General features: G+C 33.5%; 1 protein-coding gene across 2 annotated transcripts; it reads left to right on the top strand.

Moving 5' to 3' along the window:
- The first annotated feature begins 416 nt into the window (after positions 1 to 416).
- On the top strand, positions 417 to 1,639 carry LOC131062766 (VQ motif-containing protein 9). Of its 2 annotated transcripts, none has more exons than XM_057996491.2 (2): positions 417 to 1,194; positions 1,416 to 1,639. In XM_057996491.2, the coding sequence occupies exon 1, from the start codon at positions 516 to 518 to the stop codon at positions 1,158 to 1,160; it is 645 nt and encodes a 214-aa protein (XP_057852474.1). In that variant the 5' UTR covers positions 417 to 515; the 3' UTR covers positions 1,161 to 1,194; positions 1,416 to 1,639. The 2 variants fall into 2 exon arrangements, with proteins under 2 accessions (XP_057852474.1, XP_057852473.1); XM_057996490.2 differs by lacking the exon at positions 1,416 to 1,639 and adding an exon at positions 1,335 to 1,370.
- Positions 1,640 to 23,405: the final 21,766 nt, after the last annotated feature.

Genomic DNA, 23,405 nt, shown 5'->3' with positions numbered 1-23,405 from the left:
TATTTTTTTTTGGGTTTTGAATTGGTCAAAGCTACGAAAAATGTCCCCCTTGTATTATTTTTCCCAGCGAGATCTACCCCGTTTTTTCGCCGGTCAAACCTCATTGCTTGACTGCACGTGGCGGCTGAGATGGACTTTTGCTCAACATGTGATACCGCCTTTTCAAACCTTCGCGAAGCGAAACAAACTGCCGACCTAGTAGAAGGGGTCCACGTGGCCGCCAGCACAGAGCCGACAGGCTGTACAAGTTGACATTGTTAATCTCTTTCCTTACGTGGCAGGCAACAATAACTGCCGTAGACGTAACGTTGTAATGGCCACTAGAAGACAAGAAACTGAAAATGCCAGGAAAAAAAGGCAGAGCCTATGAAATGAAATTTCTATAAAGGCTTCAAAGAACGATTCAAAGGCAACCCTGGTTCGAATCTCCTCGCTGCCAAGAAGACATAATTCAGGCAACGCAACCACAGTTCGAATCTCGTGGCTGCCGAGAAGAGATAATATTTATTGCGTGTATGGGCGCGGAGAATAATAGCAGGCTTGCCGTGAGCAGGTCGTCGAACAAAATAACGAAGAAGACGCCGGCCATGGCCAGACCAGCTCCAAAGCTTTATAATATTCATCCATCTGGATTTCGTGACCTAGTTCAGGAGCTCACCGGGAACAGTTTCGAACCCGAGACCTTCCAGACAGCGCCACCGTTGGCGCCTCCGGCGCCTACTTTAAACGGCCGTTTGCAGAAATTTGCGCCTCCACCGCTCAGCTCAGACACAACCTCTGCTTTTCCTTCGCTGGCTTCGCCATTAAAGCTCGATTTGTTGACGCCGTCGCCTGTGCGTGGAATGTTCTCGCCATTAACGGCGTTTACGCCGATGGAATGGACATGGCTGGAGGAGAGATCGCCTGTGAGCCTGGAGTACAGGGAGCTGGCGGCGAGCCTTATTGAAAAGGCAGAAGAAGAGCCTGTAACGACTGCTCTTTCTCCTACTGCGTTTCGCCAGGAGTCGAACCTGAGACCTCCCGTTAGTTCAAGCAACGGCTGGGGTTCGCCTATGTCGTCTTCGTATTTTCTGTACAGTCCGAGATGTGGAAATTTGTCGCCGACCTTTGGGCTTCCCAGCCCGGGGAGCTTTGCGGGGTTCGATCTCGAGACCATCTAGGAGTAAAATTCATAACAGGAAGCATGAAAATACGGTATATGTGTCAAGAATTTTTTAAACATGTAAATTTGTCATGTATACGGGGTTGGTTTGAGGCATATCAAGATGCCTTGAATTAGAACTGCTTGCTAACTGTTTATATTTATTATATTTTTATTTTTCATGAAAACTTAGGCTGGTGAAGAGGTCGAGTTTTCCGGTTTTTTTTTCGATGGAGGGTTTTATGTCAAATCCAGATCGTTTTTGCTTTTTCAGATATGGAAGCAAAGTTTAAGCTGATAACTCTTCCCATCCAGTCGAAGTTTAAGTTGATATCTATTATGATCAGGTTTAAGGTGATACATGTGGGGATTTAAATCTTGGTGGATGGTGTAATCAAGAAACATACAATTACACTTACCAATTGACCTACAATTCTTCGGTAATTTGTTGTTTCCGAAGTTACTTAAAAGAAGAAATAAAATCTTTTGCTTAAAATATGATTGGCTTTACTATTTTTATTAAGTTTCTTTTTCTCAATGATGATGGTTTTTTTTCCATATTTTCAAAATCAAAATGGTTTGTTAGAATTTTGAAACAAACATGGATAGCAATGCGAACTTTTATGGAAAAGTTTTCATCGTATATAAAGAGAGATATATTAACAATTAACCATGAGCAAGGTCCAAATTTGATAGTAGATCCTTCATGTAATCAATTTTTTGGTTATGGGTATTTGTTTGAAATTGTCCTTTGCATACTAGAACAATCTTATAAGAATTGTGTTGGCCTATTTGAAATCCTTCCTTTCATGTGATACAATCTTCTTAAAATTTGATTGTATTTTACAACAAATATTCATAACTATAGCCATATATTCATCACGTTTAGCTCCAAATTACAAAGATTCTAACATGGAATAATAATGTCTTTATGCATAGGAAGGGTAAATGTCTAATTTGGGCATCAACTAGTAATAAGATATAGTCTTTTTCATTAAAATGTATTTTCTCGGATTTTCTTGATGTAACATATTGATAAGTGACATACTTTTGTGTTTTGTTTGGCTCATGGGACACTTAATGTTTGTTTATATAAGAGAATATTTTTTTCACTATATAAGAATCAATTAATTGCTAAAGTGTTAACAATAAGCTTAAGTGGTCATAAATTCAATTGCTTTTTATTATTACCACATGCTCTTACCACTTCCTTTTGTGGATTTGCCTAGTGCTTTCATGAAACATTTTTATTATTATATTGAATATGTTTACATAGTGACTTTAAACATGTGTTGTGGCATTAGTATCTTTACACTTTGATGCCTCTTATTTATTCCATATTTTTTGTGCAACTCCTATCATTATTTTACCTTCTATATTATGTCTTATGCTTTATTTTCCCTACCTTGGGACATCTTTCCTATGTTACTTTTATGTTTCTAGAACCTATACTCTTATATGTCATGTTTAGCTCCTATATCTACCTACATTTCCTTATTAACTTTTATTATTGTCTTCATGTTTAGTTTAATTTTTATTATTGTTTATGTTTTGTGATCTCACTATGTGTGTTCACCAAGTTTCTTATTTACACATGTTTTCATGATCTGCTATACACTTGTGATATCTTCTATATGCCATGAACCACATTTAATTTTCTTATTCCTGTCATATCTACCGACTTATGACTCCATGAATGCCACTTTATATTAATGATCTTGTCATGCCTATACTTTCATTCTTATGCCACCAGGCTTTATGGTCTCTTCTCATGTTTATTCTTATGATTACTCACATTTTAGACCTTTGTCATGAACTTATCTTATGCATGTCATTGATATTCTTAGTATCCTTATCTTTCCTTTAAAGTCATCTTAACCTTATCATCTTGCCCATATTGTGGGCAACCATCTTTACACACATGCTTTAGCACCTATTTTTGATATGTCTATGATAAATACACTTATCAAAATTGGTTTAATTATCTACATGATTTGATTACATGACTATACCTTCACTTTAGGATCACTCTTACTTAATGATTTGCCTATATTGGGGGCAACCTTTTTCCTTGATGCTTATCTTTAATTTAAGATCTTACATGATTATTATAAGCTAATACATTTTTGTATGATATATGCTTACATCTTATTCATTTGCACCTCATTATTTTTTGCATTACCATTATCACATATCATTTTTACTTTCCTCCAATTTCTTGTGCATTCATTAGATGCAACCAATTCTAGGGGTATTTATTATCACTGATGAATTTTATGGTTGATATTTTAAATTATATTGTGTTCTAGGCATAGATTCATCACTAAAATGAAACTTCACCACACACACCACACACATTAGTGGAGATCCATGTTTACATCGCATGCTTGCATCATGGAGACATATCACATGCTCACATCATTAAAAGATCTATCTTATCGACATAGCACATATAGAGATTTATATCATTACCTTCTCACATTCGACCAAAATTTATCATAGTTGCCATGCATCTTGCAAGGTTTCATCATAATGCTATTGGATGTGAATATTTTTTATTAGATTTCCCACATGTAGATACTTATCTCATTGCCATATCACATGGATTTTTATCACATGGTCACATCACAAGGACACATATTGTATTGCTATCTTGTGTGGAGTATTTTGTTTCACTTTTCATATGGTTACAAAATTATATGCGTTCTCTCTACATTTTTTTTTTGATAATTGAAAGAACTCGTAAATTTTGCTTACTTTGATTATGAGGTAGGTTATTGCATAACTTCCTATTATTTTATATGAGATTTCAATAGACCATATATATATATATATATATATATATATATATATATATATATATATATATATATATATATATATATATATATATATATATATATATATAATTCTCATGTTGGTTGAGATTGTTTAAGTACTTTGAAATGAATACTCATGTTAGATTAACATGCACATCAAAGCGATATTAAAAACTTATTACTTCCAACTCTTGTTCCCTCCTCACAACAAGGTTCACTAGTTTCTACCTCTACATTACCTCCTATCTCATTCCCTCAAGATCACCCATTTATTGTTAGAGTTTAGGCAAATTGAAACAACAAGCAATATTATTTATATAATGTAGAATAAAAGAGGCAAAATAACAATTCACAATAACACACATATTTAACATGGTTCACTCAATGTGGGCTACATCCATAGAGAAATAGTCATCCATTCTCTTCTTACTATTGAACAAATAGAAAATTACAATCTAATGATTTTTCACATTACACAACCACTTATTTATCAAACCTTTTTTTACACTTTACAAAGGTTAGTTTACATACCAAAATAATACGTAACTGCTTTATTAAATAATAGGCTGCAATTTTTGCTTCAGGTGCACTACCCTTGGCAACATTCTCAATTGGAGATGTTGCCCCTAGACCCCTACCATGGTCTCCACCCTTGGGCCTCAAGCAAGAGGGGATCTAGTCCCCTTGAATTCCCCCATTAATTTATTTGGAGGGAAATCATGATTGACAAAGTCACCAAAATTTAAGCCCAACAACATGATCAGTCACCATATACCAACATCAACAATATCTATTGGTTCCACCACCTCTCACTTCTTCATCCCCTTATGTCTCAAGTGACTTATTCACACATTTTCACTCCACCTACAAACCCAATAATTGAAATGGGAGATTCCACTATTTCTACATACTAACTACTTTCCCCTATTTCTATGACCTTTTCCTCTAATACGTACATGGTTGTTCCCTCAAGCAGTCCAACTCCTACACCTTGAGTTCAGTAGATGGTAGTCAAGAAAAGAAAGGTCACTAATGAAGTAGCTCCTAGTTTTGATATGGGGCCAATTTATTACAAACAAGTCCTACTCCCAAACAAGCCAAAATTATATCAAGGTTGATTATAGATTCTTATGTGGTCACACAATATGTTGAAATCACAAAACCAACTACCACTAAGAATAAAGAAGATGTACTAACATTTAATTATGATGTCACCTAAGTGGCTCTTGGTCCATCAACACATGAAAGTAATATTTGCAACTACAAGTGTCCCTTTTTACACATGTTTTCATGATCTATGCTATACACTTGTGATATCTTCTATATGCCATGAACCACATTTACTTTTCTTATTCCTACATCATATCTACCAACTTATGACTCCATGATTGTCACTTTATATTGATGATCTTGTCATGCCTATACTTTCATTCTTATGCCATCAGGATTTATGGTCTCTTTTCATGTTTAATCTTATGATTACTCATATTTTAGACCCTTTTCGTGAAATTATCTTATACATGTCATTGATATTCTTAGTATCCTTATCTTTCCTTTAAAGTCATCTTAATCTTATCATCTTGCCCATATTGTGGGCAACCATCTTTGCATGCATGCTTTCACACCTATTTTTGATTTGTCTATGATCAATACACTTATCTAAATTGGTTTAATTATCTACATGATATGATTATATCACTATACCTTCACTTTAGGACCATTCTTACTTAATGATTTTCCTATATTAGGGGCAACCTTTTTTCTTGATTCTTATCTTTAATTTAAGATCCTACATGATTACTACAAGATAATACATTTATCTTACATCTCATTCTTTTACACCTCATTATTTTTAGCATTACCATGATCACATATCATTTTTACAATCCTCCAATTTCTTGTGCATTCATTAGATGCAACCAATTCTAGGGGGTATTTATTATCACTAATGAATTTTATGGTTGAGATTTCAAATAATATTGTGTTCTAATCATAGATTCATCACTAAAATGGCACTTCACCACACACATTAGTGGAGATCCATGATTGCATCATGTGGAGATATATCACACTGTGCTCACATAATTAAATGGTCTATCTCATCGACATAGCACACATAGAGATTCGTATCATTACCTTCCCACATTCAACCAAAATTGATCATAATTGCCACATCTTACAAGGATTGATCACAATGCTATTGGACATGATTTTTTTTTATTAATTTCCCACATGTAGATACTTACCTCATTGCCATATCACATGGTCAAATCACAAGGATTTTTAACACATGGTCACATCACAAGGACACATATTGTATTGCTACCTTGTGTGGAGTATTTTGTTTCACTTTTCATATAGTTACAAAATTATATGCCTTCTCTCTACATTTTATTTTTCTCAAATAATTGAAAGAACTTGTAAATCTTTCTTACTTTGATTATGAGGTAGGTCATTGTATAATTTCCTATTATGTTACAAGAGATTTCAATAGACCAAACATACCAAGAAGAAAATAAGACATTTTATTGTATCCCTTTTCAAAGATAATATCATTTATGAGTGTCTATATATATATTTATCTTATTCTCATGTTGGTTGAGATTGTTTAAGTACTTTGAAATGAATACTTGTGTTAGATTAACATGCACATCAAAGTGATATTAAAAACTCTTTGTTTCCAACTCTTGCTCCTTCCTCACAACAAGATTCACTAGTTTAGACTACCTCTGCATTACCTCCTATCTCATCCCCTCGAAGCTCACCCATTTATTGTTGGATTTTAAGAAAATTGAAACAACAAGCAATATTAAATATAATGTAGAATAAAAAAGTCAAAAATAACTATTCACAATAACACACATATTTAACATGGTTCACCCAATGTGGGCTACATCCATAAAGAAATAGTCATCTAAGTTCTTCTTACTAGATCCAAGAAAGAGAAAATTACAATCTAACGATTTTTCACATTACATGACCACTTATTTATCAAACATTTTTTTGTGGTTTACAAAGGTCAATTACATACCAAAATAATAGCTAACTTCTTGATTAAATAATGGCCAATTTTTGCTTCAAGGGCACTACCCTTGGCAACATCCCCAATTGGAGGTGTTTCCCCTAGACCCCTATTGTGGGCTCCACCCCTAGGCCTCAAGCAAGAGGGGCTCTACTCATCCCCTTGAATTCTCCCATTAATTGATTTGGAGGGAAAACACGATTGACAAAGTCACCAAAATTTAAGCCTAACAACATGATCAGTCACCACATACCAACATTTACAACATTTATTGGTTCCACCACCTCTCACTTCTTCACCCCCTTGTCTCAAGTGACTTATTCACACGTTTTCATTCCACCTCCAAAGTCAATAATTGAAATGGGAGTTTCCACTGTTTCTATATACTAACTACTTTCCCCTATTTCTACTAATACGCACATGATTATTTTCTCAAGTAGTCCAATTCCTATACCTTGAGTTCAGTAGATGGTAGTCAATAAAAAGAAAGGTCACTAATGAAGTAGCTCCTAATTTTGATAATGCGCCAATTTATTACAAACAACTCTTACTCCTAAACAAGGAAAAATTATATCAAGGTTGATTATAGATTCTTATGTAGGCACACAATATGTTGAAATTACAAAACCAACTACCAATAAGAATAAAGAAGATGTAATAACATTTAAGTATTATATTACTTGAGTGGATCTTGGTCCATCATCACATGAAAGTAATATTTACAACTTGCAAGTTTCTATTTCTAGACTAATCTAGAAAACTTAAGAAATTAAAACAAACTAAGGAATATATTGAAGAGAAAATATGCACCCTAAATACTTAAATTAGATTTTGTTGATGCAAATGAACAACCTTTAGGTGTAACTCTTCTTGCTTCAATCATGCCAACTACTTCTAGTCATGATACTAATAAGGAAATCATTACTAAAATTAACAAATATCAAGGCTACTAAGAGATAAGTTGAGCATGTGACCCTTAGATGATATTAAATTAATTAAGGAAGCTAGAAGAGATTGTATAATGATTGAAGTTGATAAAAATAAAATTGATGACAAATTACAACTAACTAATAAAGGAGAGAAATTGTGGCGAAATTTAATTAAAGGCCTTCAAGAAATGACATCCACAAATCAAAACTTAACTGTGTTGGATCAATTTTTGCAAATATGAAAAAAAAATTCACATGTTTGGTCCAAAAGTTTGGAATAAATATGATTGCACTTAAGGACTCTTAAGGGGTATCAAAACTTAATAAATTATGTGATCAACCCAAATCCCAGATTCAAATTGGTATCTAGGCTATTGATTATAAATTATAAATTTTTTTTTTTTTTGAGATTCTAGATGTTGCTAAAATTGAAAAGAATTTTTAGAAGATGATTAAGGAAGAATTGTTCAACAAAGACGTTTTCAATCTAGATGCCATGAAGAAAACTAGTATTTCCTCTACACTATCTAAATGCAACAAAGATCTCCTTAATATTTTTAGTCAAAGTAAAGAAGTAAATGAGATATTAAGGACATGTTTGATATGACTCTTGAACACTATCATTCCATTACCAAGAACAAAATGGTATCTCCAAATATTCATCGATTTAGAGCCTACAAGTCAAAATCATTCTAGCAATGACAACAACACATCAAAAAGTCAAGTTTCTCATGGAGATAAATTTTTTCTCTCCTCTTAACTAGATCCATAAAACTTTCTCCTATTAGTATTTAAATATTTTTTTCTTGTTGTAATTTTTCAAAGTATAACTTAAGAAAAGTAAAATATAAATAGAATATTACCTCAAAAAAGAGTGTTTATGAGGTAGCTATAATTTCATTTAACTTATAAAGAAATTATTGACATGGGCATTGAGGAAAGAGAAAGAAGAAAACTTTGTATTTCCCAAAGATAGTAACATAATAAATATTGTAGACTTTTTTGCTTTCATTATTTTTGTGAATGAATGATATTCTTATGTCTATCAATTCATCCAATTAATCTCTTATTATTATTTTTTCTATAAATTCACATTATAAAATTTTAATTTTTCAAACTTGTTTAAAAACTAATAATATAACTCAAATAAATATTTATTAAATTATCCCTTTTTCCTTTTCCATTTTCTTTTAAAATCTTCTAAAATCTCATCCTTATTTAAACCCAAAACAACTATTTTTTATTGTAAATATTATACAAAATTTTAAATTTGTGTTCCTACTTTCAACAAAGGCAACCTTGACTACAAATAAAGGAGGAACCTAAAGACTTTATCTTTGAAATTTTTTGCATCCAACAAGAGTTTAAACTCTTTTATATGGAAATACTTGTGTGGTTCAAGTGCAATAACATACTTATACCTACTTTGAACTACTTTAGCTATTGAAACACGTGTGTTTTCTCCATGACACTAAAATCTGTGATGACTTCTTAAACTTGTTAATGTATGTAACTAGAATATGTTTTGAATACAAAATATAAATATTATATTAAGTTAAAAATTTCAAGTCAGCATAAGAAATGTTTTGGTGATCTTTAAAGCAAGAGTGTGGTCCTTAGAATTTGTAATGTTAGCCATCAATTTTGACTTTTGACTTGGTTGTCTGATTGGGCTGAAATTTGACGTGGTGGTGTATCTTGAGGAGTTCTTTGGATTGCCGATTGAACTTAGTTCAGTAAGGCCTCAAAAAACTCAAATTTTCAGGGCCTGATTTCTTCATCTGAGCCCTTAAAATCGACTTTTATTGGTTTTTTTTTTTTTTTTTCAGATTTTTAGAAAGTTGGGTTTTTAGTTAATTTTGAACTTGTAATATTTATGGGGTTAGAAAGTTGGCAATTTGTGCTATAGGAGTGTTTTTTAGATTTCCAAAAGATTTCATGATTTTTGGGATAGATTTGAAAATTTCCATAAAAGGCAAATTTCAAAATTTTGTAAAAAATCTGCCCAAAAAGGAAATTTTTAGTTTGCTGTTAAAATAGGCCTTTCTTCATTGTAATCGGAGAATGGTTGGAGTTTGCGAGGAAGAATAATGAAGAGAATTTGACCCAAACTTGTGTCATTTTTTATAATTTTATTTATTGTATTGATTATGTTTTAACTGGCTACATCAAATTTTTACATTTGATACTAAGGATTGAATTTAATATTAGAGCAATGTGTCATACTTTTATAAAGGAATGTCAAATTTTTAATTTGAATCATTTAAAAGTGATATGTATATTCTAAATTTTAAAATTATGTAAAGTAATGAAATTTAGAATTCTTAGTGTAGTTTATGTTTATAATTTTTTTTTATAAATTTAAGAAAATAATTTTAATAACTATTTTTAAAAAAAGGTTGATAGAACATCACTAAAAAATTAGAAAACATTTTCTTTTCTCAAAATTGTTTCACATAGCTAACTTCATAATCTAGTGCATGAAAAAAAACTAATTTTCAATAAATATATTTTTTTAATATTTTTATGTTGAACTTAATCACAATGTTGTAGTTTTCATGCAATGTCAAATTTTGTTTGAATGTTTTATAAATTAAAAAAAAATGAAATGTCAACTTTTGCTTGATTTTTTTATAACATAAAAAGATTACAACCTCTTGAAGAAATTTTTCTCTAATTCTTCATGTATTTAAAAAATTAATATCTAAATAGAATTAATCACCCTCGTATTTTATTATAATAACCTATCTACAATAAAATTTTATAAAACATAATGAAATAATCAAACTATAGAAAATAAGTAGTTTCTAGACTCTAAGATATGTAGAAGGGTAGTTTTAGGTTTTCATGAAGGTGCCCTTGGTGTGAAATTTTGAAGTTGAAGGTGAATCTTTGTTGAATTTGCCCCAAAAGAGGGGTTAAACTACCACTTCGATAGTTTTGGGTGACACTTTTTTGCATGAAACCCTTTCACACAAAATATTGCATTCAAATTAACCTTCTACATACTTAGAAAAAAATATATTTAATGAATAGATAAAAGGGTTTCACTCGAAATTCATTTCACTATGTGGCTACCACTTTGTTTTGAGTGAAAAAGTTTCATCGAAAACCATTCAGGATAAATTCATTTCACTTGAAACTATCTTTTTGGTCAAGAGTGTGACATGGATCTATACATTTATCCACTAGTTAATATAAACAAAAGATATAAATATGAGAAAAATAGTCACATCTCATCGAGAAACTAGCAACTAGGATAGTGATGGTGATAAGCACATCAATCTTGAGTAAGGTTAATTGAATTTCTAAGAATTCGGTGATCAATATAAGTATATGTCGCAACAAATATAAGAATACAACAAACACACATGATGACATTTTTTGAAGTATTTATGTAAATATTATGTTAAGAACTTGGATTGTAGAGAAAACACACTTTTTATCTTACAACATCCAATTTTTTATATTTATATCATAATGAAAAACTATGTATTTTTTGAGTCACTCATCAATCCATATTTCATGACTGGTTCTTTACAAAAACCCATTTCTCATGAGAATTAATGGTCCACTTGGCACTCATAGGGATTAGCCATCAAGACTTCCAAGGGGGTCACCCATCCTAGTACTATTTTGATTCAAGTGCACTTAATCCTAGAGTTCTCTAAAGATAAAACCCACGTAGCTAACTACCCCATTTACAAAACCTTTAACAAATGTTGTGCCTTATGAATTATTCACTAAAGATCCCCTTTCAAATCATCTATAGATAATCAGGAATTATTTTCATAGCATGTTAGGAAATTATGATATTTATATTAGTATTCAACTACATAGTTTTTTAGTCAAGCTCTTTGACCTCTATTTCATTAAAAGTGGTTCCTAAAACCCCCCTCATTAGTAAAAATTTCCACTTAGTACTCATTGCATCTAGCTGATGCTCACAAGGACACAAAGAATTAGGACATCCCAAGAGATCATCCATCCACATACTACTTTGGCTCAACCATGCTTAACATGGAGTTTTCCTAAGATAAATAAAACTTCACTTGCTCCCCCATTTTTAAAACTTACAAAAAGGGTTCTACCTTGTGAACCATGCGTTATAGAGACACTTTTATCTCATCCATGAAAAAGTGGAAGGTTTTTAATAGTGTGTAAAATTATGATACTTATATCAGGATTCATCTATGTAGTTTTTGAGCCAAACTTATTTACCCAAATTTCATTAGTTGTTTTCCCTTAATAGTATAGTGTGCATAGGGATATAAGTAGTAATCTTATGGCTCCCTTAACTCTTAATTAATTTTTATGATCATTATTATATTCTTATTTAGACAGTTAGATCATTCTTGTTAATATATTTAGCTCTCCAAGTCAATCTGAGGTACATCCAAGGCATAAGAATTGTATATATAAGAGCTAGTGGCTAGTTTATAATCGTCATATCATAAATTGTATTTTTTTAGAGACTTATGAAGGTTTTCCCCTCAACATCACTTACTATTCTCAATTATTATCACACACATAAACCACCCTTTAAACATACACCATAAAAAAACATGGTCCATAAATTATTCACATCATTAATATGAATAGAACAAAGAGGAGATTTAACACTTCTATGATCTTGTTCATCAAAATATCTAATGAAGTGTCTAAGACCAACATCATTTAGTATAGCTTCATTGGTGGCTTTGTAACTTTCCTCAATAATGTGTACCATCATCTTTTCCAACTATTCAACTTGAACTATTATCTATGCAATGGAATGATAGTATATGATAAGTATGTTTGTAATTGAAAGTTTTCACTTTCCAAATAACAACATACCCCATTTGATAGGGAATTTGATAATGATTATATCTTTGAAGAATGATTTGTTTGGGTATGTCTGAAATCTAACTTGCATGGTGTTCATAATCACTTAAATATCCACCTCTTTAGAATCCATGAAAGAGCATTTATTGTAGGACTTGGACACTTGTTTAGATCTAAATCATTCACGAACTAAATAGGCATGATATTACTTGAAACTTTATAGTTAAAATTATAGTGTTGAACTAACCATATGTTAATCAACATTGTGGTATAAAAATAGTCAAGATTGAATTGGCTATTGACTGAGGAATTTACTAGGTAAACCTCAAACATATCTTTGATATCCTTTCCCTTTATTATATCATTAGGAATATTAGTAGGCTAGTATGACTGTTTTATAGTAGCGATGTAAGGTAAAACTATTTCTCTATCTTTAGAAATTCTAAAGAGCTCTCCTATTGGCACTAATATTCTAATATGTCTCATGACCTAAGCCATATTAGTAGGATTATAGTTGGGAAGGGATCATCATATAAAATTTAGTTGATTTATTTGTGTAGACATCTAAAAATGGCAAATGCATTTTCATCATATCATCACTAGGATTATTCTTCTATCTATATTAAATATATAATTTATAATTATTTAATTAAGCTAATTTTTCTCTAATAATTAAATTATGAAAAATTATTTCATTATTTCATTAGTTTTCTCTATCCACAATACATTAAATATTTTTATATAGTTAATTTTACCATTTTTATACCAATAGTAATTAAATAATTTTATTATTTAATTAATCCCTCTCATATTAAATAATTTTCAAAAAGTATTGAAAAAGATAACATTTCCCTCTCAAATTAAATAAATTAAAATAATTTCTTTAATTTTTCTACCTCAAATATATAAAATTAATATTTTATTTATTTCCACTATGCATTTGCACCCTATCTTATCCTTCCACATCATCAATCCATGTGCATTATAGGTCCCACTCTCTCCAAAAATTTCTAATCCATTGATCTTTCTAATTAATCTACACCATTGATCAAATGTTATGTGAGTGTAGACACTCAAATTTGGTTAATTAGTTTAATCAAATTTAATTCCCTTAATCACTTATATTAACTAAATAATCAATATTATTTAATTAGTTATGGCTTCCCTTCTGGCTAAATTAATTTAATTAATCAAGCCATGTCTAATTAATTGGTTAATCTTTTTATTAATTAATTACCTACCCTTCTACCAAATAAAATAAAGAATTATTTATTTGGTTCATGTCACCCTCTTATTCCTTTTATTTGAATTTAAATAATTCAAATAATTCCTTTTAGTCACATGTCCCCTAATTCTAACCTTCTTCTAACCTCCCATATAACCTAACCCACCATCCAACCCAAGGGTTCTAACCAACCCTATCACTTCAACTAACCTTATCCAAGTCATGTGCACACTCTCTATTTTAGTAAATTATGGAAAATAAACTAATTTTGGGTGGTTATCTCCCCAAATTGACATGTGTCTATGGTTACACTTGTCATGCCTTGCAATGACACTTGCGCTCTCAAAGGACACTTGTCACCCCATGCCTTACAACTTGTCCTCAATTGAGACAAGTGACGTCTTCTTAAATTCTCCCTCATTTCCATCAATGTTTTTTTAATCCTCTCACTTTTTTGCACAATTCATCCACTTTCATATTCTCACATCGTTATAATTCATTTTTAGTTACTTGCATCCACTCACCTTGCATCCAAATTTAGCTTAGTTTCTTGCATAATTATCATCATGGAGCACATGCTAGCACCCTTGGAAGCATAGATTGAGCACACATCAAATCAAAGGAAAATCAAAGAGCTTTCATTTTGTTATTTTTTATCATTTGCTTTGTAATTTTCCTTTTTAGCGTCCTAAATCTTGAGTGTTTGATTGAATTTGTGCTTGCTAAGGTTGTTAACTTCATTATTTTAATCTTGTTAATTTGCACTCACATTTTCATTCACACATTTCTAACATGCCTGGAAGGACCCACTTCACTGGTCATTCTCACATTTTTTATTGTTTAAGTGTGCTATTTTTGTAGATTGCGGACACTTGTAGACAAAAATGTAGGATTTTAGGTCGATTTACACTTCGGTGGAAGTCAACTTAGCTCTAGCTCAATTTTCATAAACGATGGGAATGCATTGTCAAACAACAAGAACGCCACCAGAACCAACAAGAACACATTCTCGTTGTTGTATAGATGGTAAAATTTTAATTTTCTGCTTTCAAGTGTTTTTGTTTTCTGTCTGTATTCAATAGTAAAACAATGGGCTTGAAGGTAGAAACGATAGGATTGCATTTTCATCCATGTTTTTCTATTTTGTCTCTCTTTAAAAATTTATATTTGAACAATAAAATGACGTGTATGCTCTTAGTAATAGCAGGTTTGTGGGTAACAATCATGAACAATAAGTTCGAACTGTGAAACAATGGGAATGTCGTTTCTTTGTATTTTCTACATTTTCTAGTTTCTTGATTTTATCAGATTTTTGCTAACCTGGTAATGGTTTTTTGTTTCCTACCTTTGGTAGCATTTCTGCAAGTTTTTCAATTGTAGAAGACCCCAAACTCTCAAAACATGTAACTTATTTGTTGTAGGACTGCCAAATAGGGGTGTATTGTAAACAAAAACGTGTACTTGGGTTAAAATGAATAATGTGTCTTTTATTTAGTTAGGAAACACTTCAATTTCCTAAAGGGAATTAATGTTGTTTGTTGTGTCTTCAATTTGTTTAGATTGGATCCCTCAAATTAGTATACAAGTATCCTCTCCCCTCATGCTCTTGAACGACCTTGGGTGTAAGAGAACGTGTACTAATTTCATTAGCAAGCCCGCCTCTCGATGCGTTACACCTATGAGAGGTAACAACTCAAAGTAGCACTTTCAATTTGGCCCACTATATAAATGGGCTAGGATGAAAACCCGAGTCTTGTTGGTGAAAAGTGCATCTCGATGATTCCCCCAGTATCCACATTTGTGTGAGATATATTAAAATCCTCTCACGAGGAATGGGACATGCTCTTAAGTGAGTCATCGTCGAATGGATAGCCATTGAGTCCCCAAATTATGACTAGACGCCACTTATTTTAGAGGCCCAAAACCCATGCTCACTAATTTAGGGAATTTGGATCGTATCCCGAAGTTAACCCTTAGTGTACCCTTTATCGTGAGGTATGAATTCTTCGATTAACAAAGGTTTTCAAACCTTCAAAGAATTAGATATGGTGTGCACATGTCATGGTGAGGGAGCCAGTGTTACCAAATCTCTGCATGTCCACTTTGTCTGAGGTATTTCTGTTTATAGTGAAGGGTCTTAGTGAGTAGTATCCACTTTCCATCCTTAGGCTGTGAACTGCCTAATGTGTCTTCTTGTGCAAACTAGTAAAATGTTATCACATTGGCTAATCTAGGCCCATCATTCAGTCGATTCAAACAACTATTTTCATGTTTGTTGTGTTTGTGCCACATAAACATCTTTTGCCAAAAGCAAGTCCAGAATTTCAATTTAAAACAATGAGTTTGCGTTAGTTTACCTTGTCAAAGTAACCATGGGATTGTTGTCTCAAATCGCAGGTTCTCACCTAGAAATAGTGGGAATGCTATTGTTGTCTAAGTTAGTTGCCCAAGTCATAGAACCATGGTTTTTCTGTCTCAAACCATGGGTTTGCCTCTTGTCATAGTGGGAATGAATTGTGTCTCATTACTTTGTCAAAATTTCCAAGTGTCAAGATTGCCTTCTTGCCCAATGAGTTTGCCTATTGGTCCTAGAAAACATTTTAAGCCAATTACATCATTATAATCATCGTCCAAGGTCTCACTTTGCATGTTCACTATCATCATCCTAGTCCCTTATGTTCTCATCTTGAGGGTTATAATTTAATTTGCATCACCATTTGTCCTCATAGTCACAATGTTATTATCCTCTTTGGCTAAGTTAATGGTCCTTAAAATCAATCCTTAATTGGATGTCAATCAACTTTTCTTAATTAATCAAAGTTCAAAATCACATCTTGGATCTATCTCATTTAGTCCAAGTAGTTAATCCAATTGTCAAATGCTAATTGACCTTTCGATCAAATTGAATCAATCAATCTCTTGCTCCAATCTCTTCATCGAGTCAAACAATCAAACATATCAATACTTCAACCAAATCAATTAATCAATCAATCTTTTCAATCAAGTTCAATCAACCAATCAGATCAGTTAATTTAGTTAATCAATCAAGTTCTTTCAATCAATCATCAAAGTCAATCAAAGATCAAGCCAAGGACCAATCCTTTTTTTATACTTGGTCTCATATCCCAAAATTGCAGCATAGTCTACATCATTAATGACCTTCATTATTAACTCTTTTAACTATATGGTGTCTAGAGTTTTAGTCTTTTTACATCATTGTAGCTTTACCACCTCAAGCAAGAGGTTCGGTTTGTATTTATTCATCTTGTTGCTTGAGTGCATCCTCTTGAGTAACATTGGTGTCACATTACCCAATTAGACCAGTCAAACTACAATTTGGGTACCAGGAATCTAATCAATCAATCCTTTTTGTCTCATCAATCTCTCATCAAATCAACCAAATTGGTCTTCAATTTTTATCCTTATCTTTTTGCGTTGTGTTTCATATTTGCATCCTTTTATTACATGGTTCATGCTCATCACCACTCGATCCAAATCAAGACAAGCAATAGAGCAACAACCTTCCCAATTCGTTCTAGGATTCCTTGATCCTCAACCAGATCCAAATTTAGGTGTCACACCCATTGTGTTGGGAAATCTACCCTTCACTTTTGATCCACTTAATAAAATCTCTTCTGATGAGACCATGGTGAATCAACATAATGAAACTGATGTTCAAATCAATCCTATAGAACATTTCCTCCAAAATCCAAATAATGCTCAAATAGTGGAGGACATTATTGAAAGTCATAAGGACATCATCTTTGCACTCTTTAGTTATGCCAGTGTCTGCTAATCCTCAAGAGTCATCTCAACAACAAATTTCTCTCTTAGTGTCATCACAACTATCCCAACAACCAACATCACTCCTTCTCTCTCAACAACAAGTTGTGATATCTATAGTACCACCCCAATCACAAGTCTAATCATCAATCGTACTACCTCAGTAGAGTAACTCAATTATATCAATGGGATTACCGCCTTTGGGCACACTTGGTAGACATTATTAGCCCTTTTATGACAACTCATTAGGCTTTGCACCACCTACATTCTTAGGAGGAATTACCCAATCAATTATGCCATCGACACAACTTATCATGTTAATACCTATGATGACTCAAATTCCTATGACCTCCGATGTGATTCATGTTACTCCCTTTGCCAATCCAGTCACACGTCCCCTTAATGTATTTTTAGCACAAACACAATCCTTCACCTTTGGAATGCCTAACACCCTCCACCACCTTTTATGCAAGCTATGACTCCCAAGGCATGATTTCCATCATGCCAACATCCTTTGCACCTCTCCCTGTGCAATCAATGCCCCAAGTTTCTAATGTGCTATCTGCACAACCCATGTCACAAGTTGCTAATGTATCACAATACCAACCATTCGTATCTACGCAATCTACAATATCACAACAATGAGTCAACTATCTACAAGCACCCTCTTCTTCTCATGTCACAATGAACACTTACCAATCGTCAGGTGGTCCTAAACTAAATCCCCCATCTCAGAATCAACAAGTGAATGCACATCATCATATTTATGCTAGGGGAAATTATCTTCAGGGTGGTACTCCTCAAATCGATGCATCCCAAAACCCTTTACATCAACAACAATATCTAATGCAACAACCAAATGTTGCTACTTACCAGAAAACTCCGCTAGTTCAATCGCATGACCATATGTATCAACAACTGTCTACTTACTAAAATGTGGCAAACTATCAACAACAATCCTATCATGGTTGGTCACATCTGGTTGCATACCAAATGCCACAATATTAATCTCATTCACTATCACCAAATTCATTTCCTATGAATACCAAATGGGAGGAAGGTACCTCTTAAAGTACTAGAAAATAACTCTGAACAGGTTTTCAAATTTGAAGAGATTTGCCCCTATCCCTTTGATAAGTCAATCACTGCCATGCCATTCCCTAAGCATTTTGAAATGTCAAAATTTGATAAATACAAAGGGAAAGGTGATCCTAGGCATCACATCAAATAATTTTACATGGCTTGTCAAGAGGTGGCTCATTGTGACAATTATATATTGCAGTTGTTTTCCAAGAGTCTTAGTGGACCTACCTCGGAATGGTTCTCCCAATTACCATTTGGCACAATCACTTCATTTGCAGACTTGTCAGAGAAGTTTGTAGCACATTACCAATATAATGTGGAAAATGATATTTCTATGCTCGACCTTTGTCAAGATAAACAAAAGGGAGGATAGAGTATCTTAGATTACATTTAAATATGGAGGGCTCTCGCCTGTGATCTCTCATGCAAGGTACTTGATTCTCAACTAGTCCCAGTGTTCATCAACAATATTCACCCAAAGCTTGTATATCATATCCAATTAAATTATGCAAGCACATTCCACAATATCATGTCCTAGGGACCAATAGTCGAAAAGGCCTTAATTGATGAGGGGGTCATCAAACTTTATAAGGATCATTTAGATAAGTTTATGAATGATAAATCAAACTATTGGAATAAGAATAAGAATGTGGTCAGAGAAATTGTGATGGATTCTAAAACCATTCAAATGATCGTGGCTGCCAAGCCACCACCACAACTAGCTTACATCACTCCTTCACAACAATCATATATTAACTCCTCTCCATCAGTCCTTGTCAATTTTCAATTGAAAGTGCAACATACTCAAACCAATCAAACCAGTACTATTACTATTCCTCAAGCTCCACAAAACCAACAACTCATAACAATCTAAAGCATCACTTCACCCCCATTGGGACAACCTGTCGAGGCTATCTTTAAAAGGATGGAGAAACACAATCTGGACATATGCCCGCAAATGAAACCATTTGATGAATCTAAGCCTAAGCTTGATTGGTACAAATAAAATGAGTATTGCACCCATCATCGCATCAAAGTTCATTCCACAAACAAGTGCATGAAACTCAAGCATTTGGTTCAAGACTTCATTGATGATAGAAAAATTATTATTGATCCTATTACAAGAAAGTCTCCAAATATCCTAGAGTATTTAGGAAAGACTCCTGCACAGATCTCCATCTTGGATTTGTTCAAGTTGTCGCTTACCCATCAAGAGATCCTCATGTGCACTTTGCAAGAAGCCCGCTTTCTAACCAATGTTGATCCTACTCAATTTCAAGCCATGGTAGCGCACTTGTCATCCACGTATCACCTAAGTTTTACCCAATACGATGTTGTAGTTCTCGTTCCTAATCGCATCTACCGGCTAAATATTGAAGTCATTGTGAAAAAATTCAGAGTGAAATGATTGATAATGGTTCGACCCTAAATTTTTGTACATTGAAGTTTGTTATTTAAAATTTCCCTATCAAGGTTGCAAAATTACCATCTGTGGAGATTCCCAACCATTTGAGTATTTTCGTGCCCTCGAAGCCTCATCACCTTATGCATACAATTGCCCTATGATCAACATCAGTACCCCTCACACTAATTCATCTTCTTCATATGTTGATCCTGATACAATACTTGCCATCACGAAAGAAAATAAGCCCATCTCATCCTCCTTTTCCCAACTCAAGATCAACAATATTGGTTGTAGAGAATATGCTTTATAAGGAAACTTTATAGTTGGGGCACTCCCATTAGATCCAAACACTCATGAACAACCCACCAAAGAGAAGAAAAAGAAAGAACTGACTATTTTAACATTTGGGAATGACACATTTCAATCCCATGGAGAGCTAAATTAGGAAGTCATAGAAGGAGATATTAACTAATGGCTCTACAACGACCCTCCCAAAGATAATGATGCCCACCTTGATTACTTCAAAGACAAATATCCAACATCCAATAAGCTCGCCACCAGGCGATAGGATTATCAAGGTAGAGTATTAGTAAAAGAAGAGCAAGGAATCAAAAGACCTATGGACCTGACTTCTAATGTGCACCATCAGGGGCTTGGTTTTGGACGTCCCTCTAATGAAGCCTCAACTTCGGCCAGTACTTCTCAAAACAATGAGAGTATCTTCATTGGCATCAAAGGCATACCTAAGAAGGTTGTTAAACATGCATATGATGATATGGAGAACTCCTCGACCTTTGGTACTTCCAACTTTTTTGACTCAACCATCTTCCCTATTGACCTTCCCCTTCATCATCTTGAAATCATTCATTGGGGCCAAACTGTTTCATAATTCAACACTTCCAAAATGGTGCAACGCTCCTAGAATTCTTGGGTGCAACTAAATATGCACCATATCAAGATCCAGCTCCAAATATAGTGTACAAGTTAGATTATCAAGGCTATTTCGAGGAAAAGGGGATCCTTAACCATAAAAATGAAAATAAAATAAAAAAGCATCTTTTGGTGAAAACCTCTCCGAGGCGCCTCTAGACCATAAAATAATAAAAAGAAAGGGTGTATCCTCTAGTGAAAGCCTCTTTGAGGCACCTCTAGACCATAACATAGTAAAAAGAAAGGGTGTATCCTCTAGTGAAAACCTCTCTGAGGTGCTAGAAGATTAGGATTTCCTTCTTCCCCTCATGGATATATAGCGGTTTGATAGATCTCCCATCCTTATTGATGAGGCTCAACTTATTAATCCGGGCACCATAGAAAATCCACACATTACACATGTTGTTGCCTCTTTGTTCACACAAGAGCTTCAAGTGTTCATGTAGATTCTTCAACGATGACCTACTAAATTTATATGGTCTTGTGTTGACATGCTTAACTTGGACCTAGATCTTTTAGTACACCATCTTGCCATCAATCTAGATCTGAAGCTAGTTAAATAGAAATTGAGAAAGATGCACCCTCAAGTGGCATTGTTAATCAAAGAAGAAATAGAAAAGTTACTAGAGACAAAATTCATCCAGCCTATTGATTATTTAGAATGGATTTCCAACATGGTACCTATCTCTAAACCCGACAGAACCATTATAATTTGTACAAACTTTCGAGATCTCAACAAAGCCTATCCAAAAGATGATTTCCCCCTCCCCATTATTGACATCCTTGTGGATCTAACAACATGACATAAAATTCTATCTCTCATTGATGATTTTTTGAGGTACAATCAAATCAAATTTGTAGAGGAAGATCAACATAAAACAATATTTTACAACTCCATGGGGGAATTTTTGCTATCATGTCATACCATTTGGCTTGAAAAATGTAGGTACCACATACCAACGTCCCATGATAGTGATTTTCCATAATATAATGTCTAAGATATTGGAGGAATATGTAAATGACATCTTGGATAAATCTAAAATGAGGGTTGAACATCTAGCCATATTGGAATGCATATTTGAGTGTCTTGCCAAGTATTAGTTGTGTCTAAACCCCAAGAAGTCTATTTTTGGTATTAAATAAAGAAAACTCCTTGGATTCATTGTGTCCTAGCATGAAATTGAAGTTGATCCCAAGAAAGTCAGAGCAACCTTAGAGATGCCTTCATCCAAAAAATTGAAAGATCTAAGAAGCCTACAAGGAAAACTATAGTCCATCAAATGGTTCATTGCTTAGCTTGTTGATAAGTGCCAAGCCTTTTCACATCTCCTAAAGAAGGGCATATTGTTCAAATGGGATGTCCCTTGCCAACATGCCTTTGACAAGATAAAGGAGTACTTAGCCAATCCTCCCATATTAATGCCACCTATTCCCTATAGCCATTTGTTATTATATACTATTCACATCAGTCACACGGGGCATTACTTTCCCAACATGATAATCAAAGAAAGGAACAAGCTATCTACTATATCAATTGTACCTTGGTCGGTTATGAGCTTAATTCTTGTGGTTGTTTTGTGCACTCAAAATATTTGTCATTATATGTTGAACCACACTATCCACCTCATCTTCAAAATTGACCCTTTAAAGTACTTGTTAACAAAGACAACTTTCACAGTGCACATGGCCAAATGGGTAATACTTCTTAGTGAGTTTGATATTCAATATGTGGACTGAAAATGTATTAATGGACATGTTATAGTAGATCAATTGGTCAGAACACCATTGGTAGATGCTTATCCATTGGTTACTGAATTCCTTGATGAGTATGTTTGCACCATCTTAGCTCAACTCCCATGGAAACTCTACTTTGATGGATCACACACATAGAAGGAATCAGGGGCAGGTTTTCTTTGTTACACCCCAAGGATACCTTATTCCAAATTCTTTCAAGTTAACCTTTTTGTGCACAAATAACATCGTTGAGTATGAAGGTTTGATAATAGGTCTCAAAAGAGATATTGAGTGGAACATCAAGGATTTGCAAGTTTATGGAGACTCTCAATTGGTTATTAGGTAGGTTAATGATGATTATAACACCAAGGATGATAAATTGTTGCCTTATAAATGGACGGTCGATGATCTCAGGAAGAACTTCCAGTCCATTGTCTTTGATCAAATTCCAAGGGTACAAAATAAAGCTTACAGATGACATGGCCACTATAGGGCTACTTCTTGATATGG

The sequence above is a fragment of the Cryptomeria japonica genome, chromosome 9 (genome assembly GCF_030272615.1).
Source record: "Cryptomeria japonica chromosome 9, Sugi_1.0, whole genome shotgun sequence".
NCBI lineage: Eukaryota > Viridiplantae > Streptophyta > Pinopsida > Cupressales > Cupressaceae > Cryptomeria > Cryptomeria japonica.
The sequence above is the reverse complement of the archived record's forward strand: the minus strand, read 5'-3'. Positions and strand labels throughout refer to the sequence as shown.